Source organism: Rutilus rutilus (genome assembly GCF_951802725.1).
Source record: "Rutilus rutilus genome assembly, chromosome: 19".
NCBI lineage: Eukaryota > Metazoa > Chordata > Actinopteri > Cypriniformes > Leuciscidae > Rutilus > Rutilus rutilus.
This window is the reverse complement of record NC_140232.1, coordinates 21,892,672-21,912,891: the sequence shown is the minus strand read 5'-3', so window position 1 is coordinate 21,912,891 and position 20,220 is coordinate 21,892,672. Positions and strand designations below refer to the sequence as shown.

Sequence of the window (20,220 nt, the reverse complement as noted above, 5' to 3'; positions counted from 1 at the left end):
CCAACTTGCACCACATTATAATACTTTGGCTGAGGACTTTGCCTTGGACACTGGTAAGCTGATCCTACAGACTAATACTTCATGCTGAAACATAAGAGCCGTGATCAGAATGGGCTCTGTGGTATATTTGATGTTTAACTGCTATGATCATGTGACCAAACAATCAGAACAACCCTGTAGTACATCACACAGGCCTCAAAAGAAGAGATAACAAGAACAGGTGTCCAGCAGAGGACAGGTGTTCCATTTCACAACAGAACAGAAGAAAAAAAATCCACAGAAAAACATTAGGTACAGCAAATTGCAGGATGCTAAAATACAAAGCACAGTGGAAATGGGCTCATTGTTATACATTAGGAGGTATAAATAATTGCTTTGACAATCATTTAATCCAATAATTATTCTTTACTAAACATTGTGACTAGCACATTGTGACTAAATTGTAAATATGTTAAATTGACAGCCTACTGGAGTTGCATCATGTAGCCGAAATTTGGTAATGATTTTGTTTGATTGATTTGATTTGATTTCATTGATCCTTATTGTATAAAAAATAAAAATAAATGAAAAACAAAAGTTACTAAAGGGACCAATTTAAAGGGATCGTTCATCCAAATCATTTACACACAATTTATTTCTTCTGGTGAACACAAAAGAAGATATTTTGAAGAATGTCATTAACCAAACAGTTGATGGACATTGACTTCCATAGTATGGAGGGGAAAAAAATAAGTCAATGGGGTCCATTAACTGTTTGGCTAACGACATTCTTCACAATGTCTTATTTTGTGTTCACCAGAGGAAATAAATTCATACAGGTTTGGAACAACATGAGGGTGAGTAAATGATGACAGAATTTTCATTTTTGGGTGAACTATCCCAGTAATGCACAGAAAGTACACAATGCATTTTAAAATGTTTCACATTTAACTGGTGTTTATGTTGCATACTCTACAATGACAAACCAGAGTAAATTACTCACTCTCTCTCTGTTCACGTTCCTTTAAAATGGCGTCTAGCCATTTCTGCTTGTCTTCAGCGTTCTTGGCCATGCACACAAACCACTTGTTTTTGGCAGTGTTGTGAATCTTCCAGCCATTGGTCACCGTGTAATTGTTACTGTGATAGTCCGCTAGAAAGACAATGAAAAACATGAACATGAAAAACAACAAAACAAGTACATTTATTTGTTAAAAGCTAAATAAACCAGATTAATCAATCAAAATCATTTAGCCTTTTCCTCTTACCATTACTAAATGAGTTACTGACCCAAACACAAATGCTGACACTGCTAATAAGATTTTCTTCAACAATCTAGAAGCATTAATAATGTAAAAAGGTTAAACTATCCCATTAAAGAGGAATCGTTAAAGATGCATTTCAGCATCTCTCCCACCATTAAACCAAATCCAGACAGAGAGTTTAGACTGGGGTTCAGACTGTTACTCAGTCCAATTTTAACCCAGATTTGACAGCAGGTAAATTATATGGAGAAATGAATGAGGTATGGAATAGGTAATGAACAGTGGTTAATGTTGAGGTAGTATAAATAGACTCCTGAGCACTGAGAGGATTTGACAAAGGCTTTTAGCTCATATAAAACTGGAGAGAATTTATGTGTAATCGCATTTGGCACATAAGTCTGGCTCTGTAATAAACACCACTTAAGCATTATCCGATTGTTTTCCAATTAAAACAATAGCTCAGTCAAAACAAGCAGATCAAATTGCCATGCTTTAAATATGAGAGCGATGAAGAAACGTCATGTGAAAATACGGAGCGAGATGTTGCCGCAAATGTGAGCCATTTTATAATGGTTTCAAATGTGACTCATTCAATAAGAACTATACAGTCAATGTTATAAGTGTTATAGTTTTACTGTTTTGAGTCATTTGTTTTTCACTCAATAGTTACATAATGTGGTACTGCTTTTGGACAATGTTTGTATGTATGTATTGTATGTATATACTTTAGTTCAAGATTTTTTTTACTGGAAATTCACTTAAATGTATCTAAAATGTTGGGGAAAAAATACATTTATAAAACATACATTTATTTTTACATTTTATATACCATTATTATGTGAATTCCCAGCAAAAATATTGACCGGGATGTAAAATTACTCATAGCGTGATATACGATTTTGGTCATAACTCCCTCCACTTCCAAGCAGTATTTATCACTACACTGCCTTGAAATCTCTCTTGAAACATCACTATAAACATGCAATTAGGATGAATATCTGAAATTCAAACACATTATCTTCATTCCTCACCCACAAACATGCGAGTCGTTTTATCTGTAACCTTATCCAAGAAGGCAAAACGCATCAGCTAAATGATACATTTACACAGATGTGGAGTGTCATGTGACACAAGCCCTGATAAACATGACACTGAGAGGACTGAAACACAAAACACGTCTCACATTGGCCGTATCAACTGATGGCACGTGTGGTTTAGGCTGGTACTTTGAAAGCCCTATGGCTTGTTTTTCAGAAAGGATGTTTTTCTTTGTGGCTCAGAGAGAAAGAGAGAGAAGTTGCACTTCCACTCTGCTACTTAAGGTGTGGTGAAAGACTAAGAGCAAAAGGTGAGACAAGCAGCCGTTACTTCCCCTGAGTGTTTAATTTCATGCTCGGCCTGACAGCTGAGCGGCACCTTTGACGACGGCCCCTTAGCGGTCAGCTCAGCGGAGGTGCTAAATGCGAAGTGCTCAATTCTAAGAAGCCCTGCGTGATCTTATCTTCAGGCCACAGTGGCACTCATTTCAACTGCAAAAGCTGAAGTTCCCTTTAAATGGTTTTGTTTGTTGCTTGTGATGTCCATAAGCATCACATGGTGATCAGATGGAACAAACAAGTATATCACGCAGGAAACTCCGTAACACATCCCATGAAAAAAGTTGCTTTGTACGCTAGTGTTCAAAAGTTGGGGGTCAGTTTTTTGAGAGAAAGAGAGAAAGGGAGAGAGAGAGAGAGAAAGAGAGAGAGAGAGAGAGAGAGAGAGAGAGAGAGAGAGAGAGAGAGAGAGAGAGAGAGAGAGAGAGAGAGAGAGAGAGAGAGAGAGAGAGAGAGAGAGAGAGAGAGAGAGAGAGAGAGAGAGAGAGAGAGAGAGAGAGAGAGAGAGAGAGAGAGAGAGAGAGAGAGAGAGAAATATGAACTCTGAAGAGAGAGAAAGTAATACTAATATTTAGCAAGGATGCATTAAATTGATCAGAAGTGACAGTAAAGACTTACATTGTTACAAAAAGATTTCTATTTCAAATAGAAAGTTAATTTGAACTTGCTAATTCAGTATCCCGGTTTTCACAAAAATATTAAGCAGCATGACTGTTTTCATCATTGATAATTATAATAAATGTTTCTGTGGACCACCAAATCAGCATATTAAAATGATTTCTGAAGGATCATGTGACACTGAAGACTAGAGTAATGATGCTGAAAATTCAGATTTGCCATCACATGAATCAATTACATTTTAAAATATATTCAATCATAAAACTGTATTATTTGTTATTTTAAAATCTATAAATATTTCAATATTACAAATAAATTCAGTCTTGGTGAGCACAAGATAATTCTTTCAAAAACATCTTACTAACCCCAAAAAAATTTGCGGTAGGAAATATTTGTATGACAGGGCACAAACACAGTAGTTTTAAAAAACTAGTGAGCGGCACGGAAGACTTGACTTGAATATTTTAAATATTTGAATAGTCCTTAACGTTAGCATGATGCTAAGCTAACGACTTAATACTCCAAGCAGCACAAAAATACATACCACACACACACACACTTTAAAACCTACCAGTTCCGTCTTCCACATTCTCGACCTCCATGACCTCCGTGTTGATGCGGCCTCTGAACACATACTGCGGCCCGTTGATGGATTTCGTCCTTTTGGTGGATTTCTTCCCTGAAACTCTGGATTTTTTAAAGAGTGGAAAAATTTGACAAGTATTATTTAGTTTCTACATATCTACCTGATGGTTTTGTCAAGTGTTTAACCATAACACACTCCAATACATTGTTTATGTAATTAGGTTAGTTACCAATATCAGTAGCCTAGATTAATTGATAACTCAAAAGCATCTAAAAGGCCTTACCGGGATTTCCTCTTGCAGTAGACTAGGAGGTTGTCAAACAGAAAGAAGACTCGTTCCTGGATGTTTCCAGCTGATATCTTCAACAGATTGCCTTGGAGCAGCAGTTCTGTGCAAATATCGGTCAAGTTTGTCCCCTGAAAAAAAAAAAAAAAAAAAAAAAAAAAACAACATCTTTACATGTGGCAGTGTGAGATTTTTCTGCTGAGTAATTCCACTTTGAATGTTTTAGTCAAAAGTGTTCAGCTGCGCGTTCATGTAGCAGAGCTAAAAGCAGCAGAAAAAAAAGAAAAAAAAGAAAATGCTGCCATCATTTAGTCGATCATTTCTTTCAACAGGTGGACATTTTCCTTGTGTTTTATTAACAGTGAGAGTGTCTAATTTCATTTAGAATAATTACAATCTGGTCATTAATCATGGCCTTCCATGAGAAGAGCAACCTCTCCTCACTCCCACTTTGCTTCCTAACTGATTAAATGCAAAACAAAAAAAACATATAAAAAGCAGCGACCCCTCTCTCTTTGAGGGGATGGAGGTAGCCAGACAGGTTTTGGTAACACATACTGTGTCCTGTTCAATATCCAGGACCATTACAAATTGATTCCACTCCGACGCCGCAGTCCGTGCTGACTCTGTACAGGATGTGATTTTCTAAGCTTGGCAGGTGTGGGCGTGTGTGAGTGTGTTTGATAAGCAGACTCCATTTTCTCTGCTTAATCAATGGCGTGCCCAGACGGGTCAATTAGAGAGATGGGAATCTGCTTCCCGCTTGTTCTGCACTATTTACCTATAAAGGTGAAACACTCTGGTCTAAATGGAAACTTAATGCATTTGCTTTTAAATCAGACCACACATCCTAAAACGCTCTATATCCAAAGTGAAATACAGCCTGCTTTTTAAGTTCTCGTTTTAAATTGCATTAAATGTTTAATGTTATCTATACATGATCTCAGAAGCATTGAAACCTTTAATTTACTCGCCCTCATGTCGTTCCAAACTCATGTTACTTACTTTCTTCAGTGAAACACAAAAGGAGAAATGATGAAGAAAGCACTTGCTGCTTGTTTCATATAATAAAAATGAATGGAGATCCAGGATGTCGAGCTCCATTATGACCAAAAAAAGCACCATAAAAGTTTCATAAACTTGGTCCATATCACTTCTGCCCTATAATCCAAGATTACTTCATAAGTATTATGAAAGTTTTACCGACCTTTTGTATAGAATTTTGTTTTTATTCTTCTCCTTTTGTAGTTCAACAGCCTACATTAACATTTATTATATGTTAAATAGTATCCAACCCATTATTTAACATTTTTTATTTATTTGGTGTTCCACAGAAGAAAGAAAGAAATATGGATTTGGAACGACATGAGGTTGAGTAAATGATGACAATTTAAAATGTTATGGGCAGACTATTCATATAAACAAATTTCAGTCACACTTCAGTTTAGGGTACGATTCTCACTATTAACTAACTATTAACTATGACTTTTGCCTCTAACTCTCAATTACTGCTTATTAATAGTTAGTAAGGTAGCTGTTAAGTTTATGGGGTTAAGGGATGTAGAATAGTCATGCAGAAAAAGGCATTAATATGTGCTTTATAAGTAATAAGCAGGCGATATCCTAGTCATATGGATGCTAATAAGTAACTAGTTAATAGTGAGAAGTGGACTCTAAACTAAAGTGTTACCCAAATTTCAAAATATGATTAAGGCCACATTTACACATAGCCGGGTATTTAGAGAAACGAATATTTCCCCCCCTCCGTTTTCAAAAATAACATCGTGCACACAACATCGTTTTCAAAGAAGTTGTCGTTTACATCATCCCCCATAAATACGCCGTCGAGCAACATCATAACTATGCCAAACCTATGGGCGGCAGTGTAGGGAGAAGGATAAAGCCATGCAAGCCAATCAGAATCCTCAATCAACAACAACGAATAGTACGAGCAACTTCCTGTTCCTTTCAAAACAACAGAGCGAGGTTCGTTTGTGTGGACAGATAGCGAAGCAAATGCAAACAGGCCAAAAGCGTTTGCACAAAAGTAAAAATGAGTATCACCTTAACAGCATCCATGATCAAACAGTAGCCAAACAAACTCTAAACATAGGGCGCTCACATGACGTAAGCGTTTTCTGGCGCATAATGTGACGTTTGAGAACCTAAAACCCCGTTTCTCCCAGTTGACACGGTAACACATAACCGGCGTTTTCAGAAATCTCCACTTTGGCTGGAGTTTTTAGAAATAATCGTTTTCTGGGATAAAAACGGCGTTTTCGTGTAAATGACAGGCCAAAACACAGGGAAATATCTGCGTTTTCCCATCGTGTAAACGGGGCCTAAATAATCCCCAGCTTGTCATGCTTTGCGGGGATCTTGAATGGTCACAGAGGCATGAAGGGACTGGAAAATAACAACAGAAGAAAGAATGCACTGTATGCACTAAATTGTGAAAGAAATTTAACTATCCAAGTACACTTAGGGCTACAGAAAATGCCCCACTTTGTCCAACCACTCAGTACTGCATCAGATAAATCAATAAAGAGGGTTAATGGACAGGGCACAAAGAGTGAGAGAAAGAGAGGATGAAGACAAAGTAACTATGGTATAGAGACGATGATGAAAAAAAAGGAGGCGGGGAGAGACAAGCAAAGAAGTGCGTAAGAGAAAGAGAGAGAAGAAGGGAAAGTGAGTTTGTGGTGGCACACTGTCGCATGTTACACAAAACTAAAGGATATCCATGGTAACGGCCCTTTGTGTTAAGACTTCCTCTTCCTGCTTGTGATATGGCCTAAGAAAATGTCATCAGCAGACACTGATCATGTCCACATCAGTGATTCTTTTGAGGCTTCGCTTAAAAATTCTTATAAACACAAAGCATACTGTCAGAGGAACTTCCCTAAATAAAGACATATTTTTAAGATACAAACAACTGGCTCTGGTCTGTTCCTTTAAAACCATCAACCAGGAACAGTAAAAAAAAAACAAAGAAAAACACAATCTGTCACAATTACAAAACATGTCTCACCTCCCAGCCCTCTATGTGTGACTGTAGTATCTCAAGAGCCTCTAGTTTCTCCATCTGTCGCTTGGTCTCGTTGATGTTGCAGCACACCGCTTTCATGGCCTGCAGGGCCTCTTCTACCGCGGGGTAATCTGAATGCTTCTTAGGGGTCCTCTTCAAAAGTTCCTGAAGGGCAAACAGCAGGTACATGCTTGTATTACACAGTTACACATCTGCTGATATGCTTCAGATACTGTGCACAAGAGACTATTTCAAGTCAACATGAAATCAATATATTGTCCCCATTTTCTTTTGAGATATAAATTCCTGGTTTTACTCGCAAGACAGATAATTTGTAATCACACTGTAAATGTACACGACCGTTTGGGGTCAGTATGATTAGGTTTTTTTTTATTATACTTTTATTCAGCAAGGGTGCATTAAATCGAAGAAAAGCGACAGTGAACACACCTAATGTTAAAAAGTTTTCTATTTCAAATAAATTTCTATTCATTAAACAATCCTGAAAAAAAGTAGCCACAAAAATTAAGCAGCACAAATGTTTTTTCAACATTGATAATTATAAGAAATTGTATGTTTCCTGAGCACCAAATCAGTATATTAGAATGATTTATAAAGGATCATGTGACACTGAAGACTGGAGTAATGATGCTGAAAATTCAGCTTTGCATTACAGGGAAAAAAATTACATGTTAAAATATAAAACAGTTTTTTGATATTTTGATCAAATAAATGCACCCTATGTGAGCTTAAGAAACTTCTCTTTCGAGTCCCACCCAACAGTTTTTTCTCAAATATCCAAATTTCACATTTGGCAAGTAAAATGTGTTGCGAATGTCATTTCATGCATACTTTTAGGTTTGCTTGTCTTGTCATACATATATATAGCTGTAGCTGCGTTTTATGTAATATGATCAGAATGCTGTAGAGTAGTATATACAGAATAAACAATATAACCCATAATGCACTTGCTTGAAATGCCCATACCTTTAGTAGCAAAGGGTATTTACAGATCCTCTGGATGGGAGAGAGGAGATACCCCTCAAGAGGAACATCTGTGCTCTTCTTACCTCCCAACAACATGAGGTGCTAAAAAACAAACACATGAAATGATTTAAACTGTGTAACATCCCTTTAAACTGATTCATATTGAGAATACAGTGAGTTTCCATGGAAAGCGATGAATAGCACCATCTAACATCCTGGTTTGTACAGTTAAATAAGTTTGGGTATCAGTTTCACTTCAATAAGTTTTGGAGATCAATTTATTTCCTGTGGTAAACTGATCAACCACTAATGTTTATTTGCTCTAGTACTCACTAATGAAATCTGCATCAGGGTTACAGATGTGAAACTGATATGTGACAAGACTCATGTTTGAAGGATCTTCATCAGAATATGATGTAATGAAAAGGACTGGACTTTTTCTCTGAAAATGATATAGAAGGTGCTTACCAGCAGGAAAGTCCGCACTTGAGGGATCTTGTTAAGCTCCATCAGTAGTCTGAGTGCTTTCTCATGGTTACTACAGTACTCCCCATACACAGAGAAACGTTCCCTCTGCAGTGGAGAGAGGAGAGTCACACTTCAAAACACTCTTCGTTAAATGTGTTCGTTTTTGGTTGGAACAGATTTATATATAAAAAAAATTGTTTTGGTCTGGTTTTGCACATTCCCATTTCTAAATCTCATGTTCAGGGATATACTTTGTCCCAGGCTGGCAGGCCCTCTGATAAAGGGAATCCAGTTTACCCATAAAATTTTGTCCTAGGCCCTGTGAATTTTAGCGACGGCCCTGTTCAGCTCATATGGGAAACACTAAACAAATAATAAATATTTCGAGCACTTTAACCATTTTCTCAAGTACTGAGATGAAAAGTGACATAAGAGGGTAGTGAAACTGCCAGAGATGTAATGAGACGCTGTCATTCTGCCCTACATTATTCGAAACACAGGAAGTGAAATCGAAGTGCATATGTTTTGCCTGAAAGCCACACCTTCTCTATGGGTCGCAAAAGCTAGATGGAAATAGGAAGCTGCAAGCTAAAAAAGAAAAGAAAAGAATAGCAACTCACTTAAAAAGTGAGCAGTGCACATCTTGGATCCAGGCATGCCGTAATTACAACAAATCTCTACTAGGTTACCGGTTAAAATTTTGGACATCTAGTCACTTTTACTAGTTTTAGTTTTTAATAGTAGTTTTACTATTTTAAATAACCATATAGTGGAAGTATGAATATTATGTACTGATCAAAGAATTTTATTTTAAACAAATAAAAACTTGCCAGCTCTGCACTACAGCTCTTAAGTACGATGCCCCCTGAGGAGCTTTTTTTATATAGTATTGGAAGGCACTTGTTAACTAGACCGGGTAAACCCAGCCTGATCTGCTGGCGATTTGATTTCGCCCTGCAGCTCAGGCTGGAAACCTGTACATTTATCTATCCTGCTTCCTTTATAAGTTTGCGGGAACCAATCACAATCTGGCTTATCCACCTGGCGCGCTATTGGCGGTTTTAATCCAATCCAATTCCAGAGCCGTTACGGCTCTGTCCAATTCCTTTTAACCTCTCGACGATGCTCAATGGCTTCTTTTTAGCAAAAAAAATCACTCGAGTGGGTGTAAATACCACTAACTTTCATGTTTTTTTTGCACAGCCTGCAAAAATCGCTCGATTCCATTGCTGCTTCTGCAAACCGCTGATCAACACGTTTAGTTACCCATTTCCTGCATGGAGTTTTCGCTTCGATCTGCAAAGTATGTCACCCGGATCATTGGTCTGATTGGTTGAAGGAATATCCAATTGCGTACAGAGTCATTTGAACTATGCCCGTTGAATCTTAAAAGATTGAGCTTGGTCTGGTGATAGCCAGACTACCTGTTACCTAGTTTTCCTTCCCAATATGGTCCATGTAAAAAAAAAGAAGAAAAAAAAGACAATAATACATTTTAAAATAGAAAAGAATTACAATACATTTTAATTTATAAAATAAAAATAATACATTATAAAAATCTACATTTATACATATATATATAGGCAGGTCTGGTTAAAAAGTCCAGAAAAACTCAGGGCTGAGGTGACAGTTTATTAAAGATGCATGTGGTGAAGGTAGGATGTCATTTATCCAAGCTCCACAAGAACAGTCTGTGTAGGCACTGTAACCTTGACAGGGACGTTGTGAATCCTGGCGGCTGTGGGTGCTTGAGGCATCCTGACAGAGTAGGAAAATGATACTGGGATTCCAGAGGCACTGTGTGGTTAAAGAGCTGTTGTGCTTGTTTTTATCTTTAAAATGCATCTCCATTTTCATGCTTTCTCTTTTCACCCTCTTCATTTGCGTGTTGTCTATGTATGTGTGTACAGTATCTGTCTACATAGGGTTCGCCATTTGCATTAATGCATATTGTCTGTGTCTCTGTGTGTGTGTGTGTGTGTTTTGTGTGTGTGTGTGTGTGTGTGTGTGTGTGTGTGTGTGTGTGTGTGTGTGTGTGTGTGTGTGTCAGTACTCTGGTTGGGCCCTCGGGGCTCCAGACCACAGCACCTGTAATGAGAGAGTTTGGCAGCATCACACCCTCATCCATGAACGAGGCGAACATCTGTTCTGGCATATGTTTTATAACACCGTTCATCCCAAAACACATCCATGCATACATACACAGTACAATTAAGAGGAAATTCACTCTAGTTTGAGGTTAAAACCTCAGAATGTTTCAGTGAACTTGGTCGAAGGTCACATACACATGCCAAACCCAAAACGCTTCTTGTGAGAACCATGGATAGAGTTAAAGCACTGGATTTAATTTTCATTGCTTTAAAAGATACTGGCAGCCATCACTGAAAATAACTGAATCAATAAATCATTGAATGTCATTATCATTATTATCATATTTTCAGAGAGGAAAAAGTTTTTAACTTATACAGAACAGTTAAGAAGCTAGAAATGTAGACAGCAATTGAACATTTGTTGCTAATATTGGAATTCAGCGTCTCTAACAGTATTGAACTACTGGTCACGTGTCTGACAAGTTCCACTTTATGCACTTTTTCAGAAAGACCATAGGGAGGGGGAGGCAGTCTCAGGAGTGACAGTATTTTAAGAGCATTCAGATTTAGGATACTAGGAACAATACCACACTGGGATGGAGTGGAAAAAAAGATATTTATGTTTTCTTAACCAAAAAAAAAAAAAAAAAAATCATAAAATCAACTGCTAAGCAGCACTTGTTTAAAGATGATTTCAAATGCAATCACAGGGACTCACAAACTGAAGGAACACATGTCCGAGAGAATGGTGCGGCTGGGGTTCAGGCTGCAAACTGGCCTCCAGAGTGGAAAGAAACTCAAAATGGACATCCAAAATGGACTCGATGTTAGAAAACAAGATCTGTGAGAAAGAAACAAAATTTACATCCACAATTGCAAAATGGCCATAAAACTAAGCTAGTTCTGCTCTAGCATAATTTGTTTCCACACGGTTTGATCTAATGCAATGACATTCAGAAATGTTTAAAGTGTCTAAATACTTTTTGGAGCCAATTATTATTTTATATAAATAATAATTCTGCATGTTTAGTGTGTGTTAATGGGGTTTTACCTTGACCTGCTCTGGAGTGAGACATTGTTGGTTTTCTGCAGTCTGCTTAATTCTCTGGAGAAAAGCCTGTTGATATACAAAAATAGAGAGACAAAGGTTAGTGTTTACATGTGGAATCACTGAGGTGTGAAAAGGTGGGGCAGATTTGTATGCTCGCCGCCAGACATAAGTTCATTTTTTTAAGTTGTTACACTTCCTGTTACACCCTTTTCTGCCTGCATATCTAACTGAAGACTCAACATTCAGCTTTAGTGACAAACACACACGACAGTGCGAAGTCAAACTCCATGTACTGTACGGTCTACTGGAAATGGTTTGGTTCACATCAAGAGAGAGAGAAAAACAGAAGTCTCAGATAAATGATCAGAAACTTTACAAACAGATCTTATGTGCATACAAGTCTGTGCCGACAATGAAAGAATGGGAGGCCTGCTACCCAAACATGCACACAAACGCATAAACATAGAAATCAAATCAGCAACACAAAACACAAAGTAACACTTTATATCAACGTTTACTGCATGCAAATATGGCAAAGCAGCTCAAACTCATTATAAACGTTCAATCATCATTAGTGGAGGACAGCAAATCTCTAAGAGCTCCCTGTAAACCATGAGATGACCGTCTCATATATTGTATACATATATATAAGTGGTTCTTAACCTTTTTGACTCCGGGGCCCCCCATTGTCCACAACAAACATTCGAAAGCCACATGACAGTTTTGCATGATTTTATTTATTTATATTCATTATAAAAATGCCGATTATTATTTAAATTACTTTACCGGGTCTAGAAATCATATATCAAGGTTTTTCAAGACAGTGGGAACCCTAGTTCTTTAACCCTTATGTGCTGTTGGGGATGTTTTCATCCACTATGGGGTCTTTTTGAGTCTTAATTTGGCCATAACTTTCTCTGTGTTTCAGCAAATGATTTTTGGTGACAAATCTTATTTTGACACATATTTTGGGAAAATGCTTTGAAATTTTTCAAAAACTCAACAGTACACTGTGGGCAAATTCACTACCCTTTCGTTATGTTCGTGGCTGAAAACAGTCACTACTTTGAACTGCTGTAAAAAAAACAACACCTACTTTGTTTTTGTTTACTCCATGTAGTTCTGAGAGCTGAGGTGCATATTTTGATTTTCTCAGACGCATCAAGGTGAGTTCACACACACACGCACACACACACACACACTTTATTATGCTATTATACTCCATATAAACTCCATATAACTCCATGTAAAAGCCAGAAACTAAGCTTTTTTTTGCACAGGCCTATCTAAAGGGTTAATGGTGCCATCTGGTTAAAAATTACAAATTTTACCTCTTCCCAACAGGTAAAACCACCAACAATCAAAAATGCATGATTATATGGTGTCATGGCTTTGCAATCAAAAAATGTGGTTATAATGGAAGTCAATGGGGCAAAAACAGTTAAAATCTGATGCTGCACAAAAACTAACAATGCATCAAAACCAATGTTGTTTCTAATCTTTGACATGTCCAAGACTGTGATAAAAGGTTAAAAAAAAATCCAGTCCACAATCACATTTTATATTGAAAATCAGTCATTTTGTGTGTGTTTTTCCCCCAAATCATCATTTACGAATTTGGCAATTAAAGAGTTAAAATCCTGATTTTTTTTTTTTAAACATTTAGTAGTTTTGAGCAGGACTGAGGTTGATTAATAGATTTATGCAAAAAAATGTGAAAAAAATATTTATCTGATACATTTTTACAGCAGTTCAAAGTAGTGGCTGTTTTCAGCCACGAACATAACGAAAGGGTAGTGAATTTGAACAATGCACAAGGGTTAAAGAAAAAAAGAAGTAAAAAAACAAAGAAAGAAAAAACAGTTGAGGTGAATTAAAATAAGAATGTTTTGACTGATTTTAAACCATTTTAAGTCATTTTGAGCATCCCTTGGAAGTTTGTTGAGGCCCTCTGGTTGAGAACCATTGATATATACACATTTAGGCCATCTCTGCGAGTAAACAGTATATTTGATTTGTAAAATAACTGTAGACAGGCACATTTAACAACACTATTGTTTCACTTTGTTGAGAATCAGATAGAAAAACCGAAGCAATGGGTTGAGAGAGAATTATAAATATCTTCATCACGGTTTTAGAAGAGTCTCCCCTGGAGAAAGAGAGTCTGCCAATCACTGACTGTTTCTAATTCTAGCTCTGTAAAACACCTCTCATCAGCAGCGGCAAGCAGCAGCAATGAACTGATCTGCTAACAGTGCGCTCGACTCATTCCGCCCTGTCTGTTAAATTACCCGTCACTCCAGCTATTGTCTCCGACGGTCTCCCACAGCAACACGACACAGCTAAAGACCTATCCTGAGCGTTTTCACCTTTGCCACATGACTATTGTTGTTTTTTTCATTCCATCTTTCTCTATGATTCATTTTGTGTGTCAGCATAGGGCTGATTGTTTCGTTAGAAAAATCTCTCATTATTTTGTCCCTCTTGTTCATCCTTCTCTCATGGATTTTAAAGGCGAACGAGACCTTTAATGCCTCTTTCCTTTACCACAATGACAGGACCAAACGTCTAATGAGAAGCACTCGCCACCCCACGGCATCCCTCTGATAATGACAGACTGAATCTCGGTCACACTTCTGCATCTCTGGAAGACATTCACCATTCGCCAGCTTATGCTACTGAAAGCGTTTGTTTGTAAAGACACATTCAGCTGTAAACATCATGTGAAATCACATGCTCGCACTTAAGAAACACTTGATTAAACTTAAAGGGATCTCAAAATGAAAATTCTCTAATCATTTCCTCACTCTGCATTACTTTCTATTCTCCATGGAACATAAAAGAGGATGCTTTGAAAGAATGTTCTTCTTAGTGTTTTTTTGTCCATTCATTGTTTTGGACCCCATTAACTTTCATTATATGAACGAAAACAGTCAAAATCCCAAATATCGGTGTTCTGCAGAGGAAATAAAGTCATACAGGTCTGGAACAATATGAGGCTGAGTAAATGATGACAGAATTTTCGGTAACATTTTACAATAAGGTAAATTTTCTTTTTGGGTGAACTATCCATTTAAATGCTGCATACATTCATGCCATGTTGAAATTACTGTAACTGCGAGATTTCAACTTCTAAAAAGTGTTCACGTCCTCATAATTACAGCTTGTAAGATGGGAATTTTCTGAGAGCTCTTACTTGTAGCACGTGACCGCTCTACCACCTGACTGCTGCAGAATCATTTAAGCATTGATCCTGTCAAAGAAGAAACGCATAATTCCCAGTCTGAGGAACAGCTCAGAATAGAACGTCACATGTTGTCATCTCAAGCTTACGGTAATTAGGACATGACGTGAACGCAGCATTAAGCACAAAAAAGAATGTTTGTGAAATCATTGTTGAAGGCGCAGGTTTAGCTAGTTTGTCTGAAGTAAATGTACATCAGATCTCCCAGAAGGGCCCTGAACACATTTGTTATTGACACTTAGTGTAATAAGGGTGGTGATGATGGTGGCTGTCCTGTTTGTTGCGGTTCCTGAGGCAGTGAGAGGAGAGGGGCCTGAGCCTCAGGCGTGCGCTAATTCAATCTCTCATGTGGCCCATCCACATTCATCCATAAAATGGTCATCCATGTGACTCAGCCTGAGGGGCTCATGGAGTAAGAGACAGGATGTACATCTCCAAAGCGCACCACAAACAGAACGAAGGGTGTGAAGGATAACAGGGGTGTTTGGATGGCACGGATGGAGATAGATATTTCAATTTAAAATAAATAAATAAAGAACAGATTAAAACTGTGACCCTCTTCCCATCTCCATTGGTCAGCTCTACCCCTAAACTCATGCCACTGGTCGAGCCAATGTTACTGTGTTTAGGCTGGTCAGAATTCTCAAAAAACATGCTTTAATAGCACCACAGAATCACAATGTTTACACTTTTCAGGGTTACTTATAGCCCTCTCTGCACATTAAGCTGGGATATGAGAAATGATAACACCATTAAGAGTTTGATTTTCTCTGTCAGGCCTTCCTATGCTTGATTTGGCCCTTTTCTGGCCTTTTCCAGCATCACTCTCATGCTTACGTCAAAAAAAAAATAAAAATAAATAAACAAATAAACAAACACAAGGCTGCGTTGTGAATCCATAGCAACCGTTACTGTTCTCTGGGCAACGGAGAGTGTGAAGTCAGCAGCAGAGGATGACAGGTGCGACCGGGGGCATGTGCGCAAAATGAAAAATGAATTCATTCATCCCGATTCAAAGAGGTAAAAGGCACTGAGCTAATGAAATATTGCACGTCAACCATTACAAGCTATTTTTTGAGACTTCAATCTCTTCCAGTAATCAGATGAGCCTGCATTTCATTTCATCTCAATAAAAAAAAAAGAGAATGAGATGACTGAACTCTACATATTAGTCCGATTACGTTCTCAAAACGGAAACTTCAGTGCAAGCAGACTTCAGACATGACAGATGCATTTGATATGTATAGGAGAGCGAGCAAAACCGCAATGGGGGCAATTGAAAAAGACTAAATTGTGCACACACACACACAAAAAAAAGAAAAGAAAAAAAAAAGAAAAGAAAAAAATCACAAATAAGTTTGAGAGATGAAACTCTCAGCAAAAATCTGCCAGTCTGAGAAAAACAGAGTGATTAAAAAAATATATACATATTTATACATACAACTTGTGCTAATAGTTGCACACTTAAAGTCAAACTTAATATATTAAAATAAAATAAAAGTAATATATTTTAAAATATTAGGATATTAATTTCAAGTCAGATGATTTATGTTTATTTACATTATTAAAATGATCTTTACATTTAAATATATAAAAAATGTATATATAACTTCGGCAGAGACATGTACCCAGATTCCAGAATTTAAAAAACCATTAAGTAATTGTAAGCACTCTGATGAGGTTTACATATTTGAAGACTGTGACTGTGTCTGTTCTGCCCAGCTGGTAAGAGAGACAGGGGAATAGAGTTACACACAGTAGAATAGCCACAGGCTATTAGATGTAGAAGAGCATGAACGTGTCCATATGTCCCCACAAAGGAAACAAGCTGTTCGCTGACTCTTTCCCCCCCTCAATGAAATGCTTTGCCAGGAAACAGACATTATAATTTTGCCACCTGCAACACAGGGTGACCTTAACCAAACACTGAGACTAATTCAATGACAGGAGCGAGACCTTGGCCTCTTGCATTTCAGGAAGGAAAAGGCAGAACAAACTTTTTCCGTCACAAAAAGGCTGCTGTTTCCGGCACACAATACATCAACACTGTTCATTGTTTAGATGGTTTTCCTTTAAATTAGTGCATTATCAAACAATGATTGCCATTATTGAGATAGAAGGGTAAAAAAGTGGTTTGTAAGCTTGCACGGCCTTTCACCCTTGTAATGAGAATGGACTACTGCCAAAAAAACATACCACATGGAAACTGTGAAGACTTGCACGTATAAACACACGCAATGCACTGAACATGCACTCGTTTGTGATGATGACATTCCCATAAGCCCCTTTGGAATGGATGTGCCTGGACAGAATATCAATGTAAAGTAAATGTACTTGTGGCATTGTTATAGGGCCTGTAGTCATGGCAATTTCTTTCACAGCGGTGCCTCCCTATGAATCATGTGTACATTAAAGGAATTTTCCTATACGAGTTAAGCACTATTGAGTTAAGCGACATCGGCAGCAAATAATTTCCTCAAAACAGTTACGGTATGTGCATTGCTGTCAGCACGTTTTTGGTTTGTTTTTACAAATTGAGGAACCAAAAATATTGTCAGTGGTGACTTGACTGAAAGACATTAACCCAGAATATTTATTCAAAACAGGTTCATAAAAATTTACATTGTTTTAAGTGCAGTATTTGCCCCCGGAATTGATTTTCAAGGATTTTAAAAAATATTTATGAACATATATTTACCTCAAACCTAAATCTAAGTATGAACAACAATAACGTGTCATCAGCAGAAAAAAACCTGAACCTTCCTTTCAGATGCAACTGAACCAGCTGTTGTGCAGATATAACAATGGCACATGGGCAGATCTATACCAGAGTCTCAGAGCTGAGAGAAGGACATGAGTGAAATCCATTCACTTTTGCCCAGCATGAAGAGGCATTTCTGTCACACTTGCTCGCTCTTGGAGCGGTCTGACACTGAACGGCGATGGGCCACTCCAATGACCTCCTTTACGGCCTCTCTCACAGACGAGAGTCTTTCATTATCATGCGAACAGAAACACCACTTAGTCCCTCTCTGATAAACAAACACCACTGCAACTCAATTAGCCGACATTAGCAATGCCAATGTGTTGCCTTCTGCAAGTATGGACAAATGAAAATGTATTAGATTGGCTGTTTGAAATCGCACACTAACTTTTCAATATGTACAATAAAAAAGTGCAGTATGCACAGAACTTTATTTTTAGTGTGCTACTGTAGATGAACCAGAAGTAATATCAACTGTGGTTTCTTTTATGTCTTGGCATATTATTTAATCAATATACAAAATTTAAGATGATTTCAAGATGATATGTGCCAAAACATGATAGTTGCATTAAACATGAAACTTGAAGTCATGTGACACAGAACGGTATTATATAATATTGTAAATTTCAACTCTTTAAAATGTTAAAGAGGTATATAGTGAAAAAAGAGGTGTATTTAGTGTATACTACAACATACATAGTAATTATGTAATTCCGAACATATCAGACATTGCAATCTGTGTGCTCCATTTGAAAATGATTCAGCAAGGATGATCTGGTTTTCAGTTTCCAGTATTTGGTAAATGTGTGTAATAAGGAAATGAGAATCTTCCTTTAAAACATCATAGTTATTTAATGTCATTTAAAGAATAAACGCCAGCCAAAATCAGAGCAATGGATGAACTGAGGTGAAACTTTGTGAGGAAGGGGGAAATAATGTTGAGTTCTCTTTACGAAAAACAAAAAGAGGAAGGATATGACTCTAGATAGGAAACGGTGCGGTGTGAAGAAGCTTTGTGTGGTCCGTGCCTGTCAGCGCAGAGAATTAGCCCACATGCATACCAGTGTGCTGCTAAAGCAGAGTGGAAAAATCTGGGTTCTGATAAACGTTGAAGTATATCTTAGACTCGCAAGTCCATTCGACACACTGACTGAGGTAAAAGTTCAGGCTCAAAGACTTCAAACCCTTAGGGAATAGTGTGTTTGAAGCCATTCTTGATGTGAGGGAAGTGAAGCTCCGAGAGACACAAAGTATAATTTTACAGAGTAAAACACTGTGAATTCACACTATTATATTGCGCAATTATGCTAAAAGAGATGGAAATCTGACTGATGTACTTTCCTATCTCACATCACTGGAGATCTAACCCACCAGCCGCGCTGAATTGTGGAAAGACAGAAGGTCAGACATGGGCAACAAGCCTTTTGTTTGATGTGAAGCAGTCAGGCAAAGATGGTCAGACAGTAAGGTGGACCAAACCAGACTGGCCATATGCTGTCATGGACTTCAACCTCTCCCAACAGGACTGAGGGTCAAGAGCCTGCTGCCACCACTTCTGCCACTAGCAGACGTCGAGACTAGCACTGTTCTGGTTGACCTAGCAGCGGCAGGCCACAGACGGTGGAAAAAAAAGTATGGTGGACAATCAATGTGTACTGGGATATGGAGCACAATATCATCAAAAGTCACATCATTATTTCACTGTAAAAATTAGCCTTTGGTTAATTGTGAACAAATGTATTTTATAGCAAAACATTGGGTAGTCCAGATACTCACCTACTACTAGAATATTCTCTTATGTGTCATTGAGATCCTGTTTAAACCGCATGCAACTTAAAAGCACGTAAAGTCTGTCACACATGGCCAATACAGTGGCACTCTATTGAAATAAGAGACAAGTCTGGCTATTGCAACATGTTTTTTTTAAACCTCTGGTTGTGAAACTAGGGTAAACTTAGCAATTTCTTTAAACAAGACTGCCCCACTACATCATCAACTAAAATAAGTCGACCAAAGGTATAGCACTTAAGATTGTTAGTAAGGCTGGGCAATATAGCCAAAAAAAAGGTCACGTGAGTTGACGCAGATGTAAATTTACGTTCATTACCAAAACAGTAACATCTGTAAAAAAAATAATAATAATTTAAACTCACTTTTAAAAGGGTCAAATTTAGTCTTCCATTGCATTTGGATCATGTTAACCACAGGTAAAACCACGCATTGCACCTCACTAACTATTGTTTCTATGGTATTTGTTATGAAAAAAAGTATCCATTTAGTATAATACAAAATGGACAAAATCTGCTATAGCTTAACAAAAAAGAAGAGCTGATAAATGGTCCGTGTTATGCGGTTCAAAAAAGCAGCTGTTTTGTTCTGCTTTTGGCTTTTTTTGCATTTTAATCTTTCTCATACACAACAGAAATGGCATCGCTTATCAGTTAGGTAAATTGGTATTGGCACTAGTGCAATGGTCTG

The 20,220-nt window shown here is 37.6% G+C and overlaps 1 protein-coding gene across 1 annotated transcript in view; it reads right to left on the bottom strand.

Moving 5' to 3' along the window:
* Window positions 1–20,220, bottom strand: part of prex1 (phosphatidylinositol-3,4,5-trisphosphate-dependent Rac exchange factor 1) — a 71,747-nt gene that overhangs the window by 39,111 nt on the left and 12,416 nt on the right. The window contains exons 2-9 of the mRNA XM_084389176.1: window positions 11,735–11,800; window positions 11,402–11,524; window positions 8,594–8,698; window positions 8,126–8,227; window positions 7,142–7,303; window positions 4,108–4,241; window positions 3,810–3,925; window positions 983–1,132 (exon numbers count right to left, since the gene is read on the bottom strand). Of these exons, the coding sequence (XP_084245302.1) occupies window positions 983–1,132; window positions 3,810–3,925; window positions 4,108–4,241; window positions 7,142–7,303; window positions 8,126–8,227; window positions 8,594–8,698; window positions 11,402–11,524; window positions 11,735–11,800 (958 nt within the window). The remainder of the gene's footprint in view (window positions 1–982; window positions 1,133–3,809; window positions 3,926–4,107; window positions 4,242–7,141; window positions 7,304–8,125; window positions 8,228–8,593; window positions 8,699–11,401; window positions 11,525–11,734; window positions 11,801–20,220) is intronic.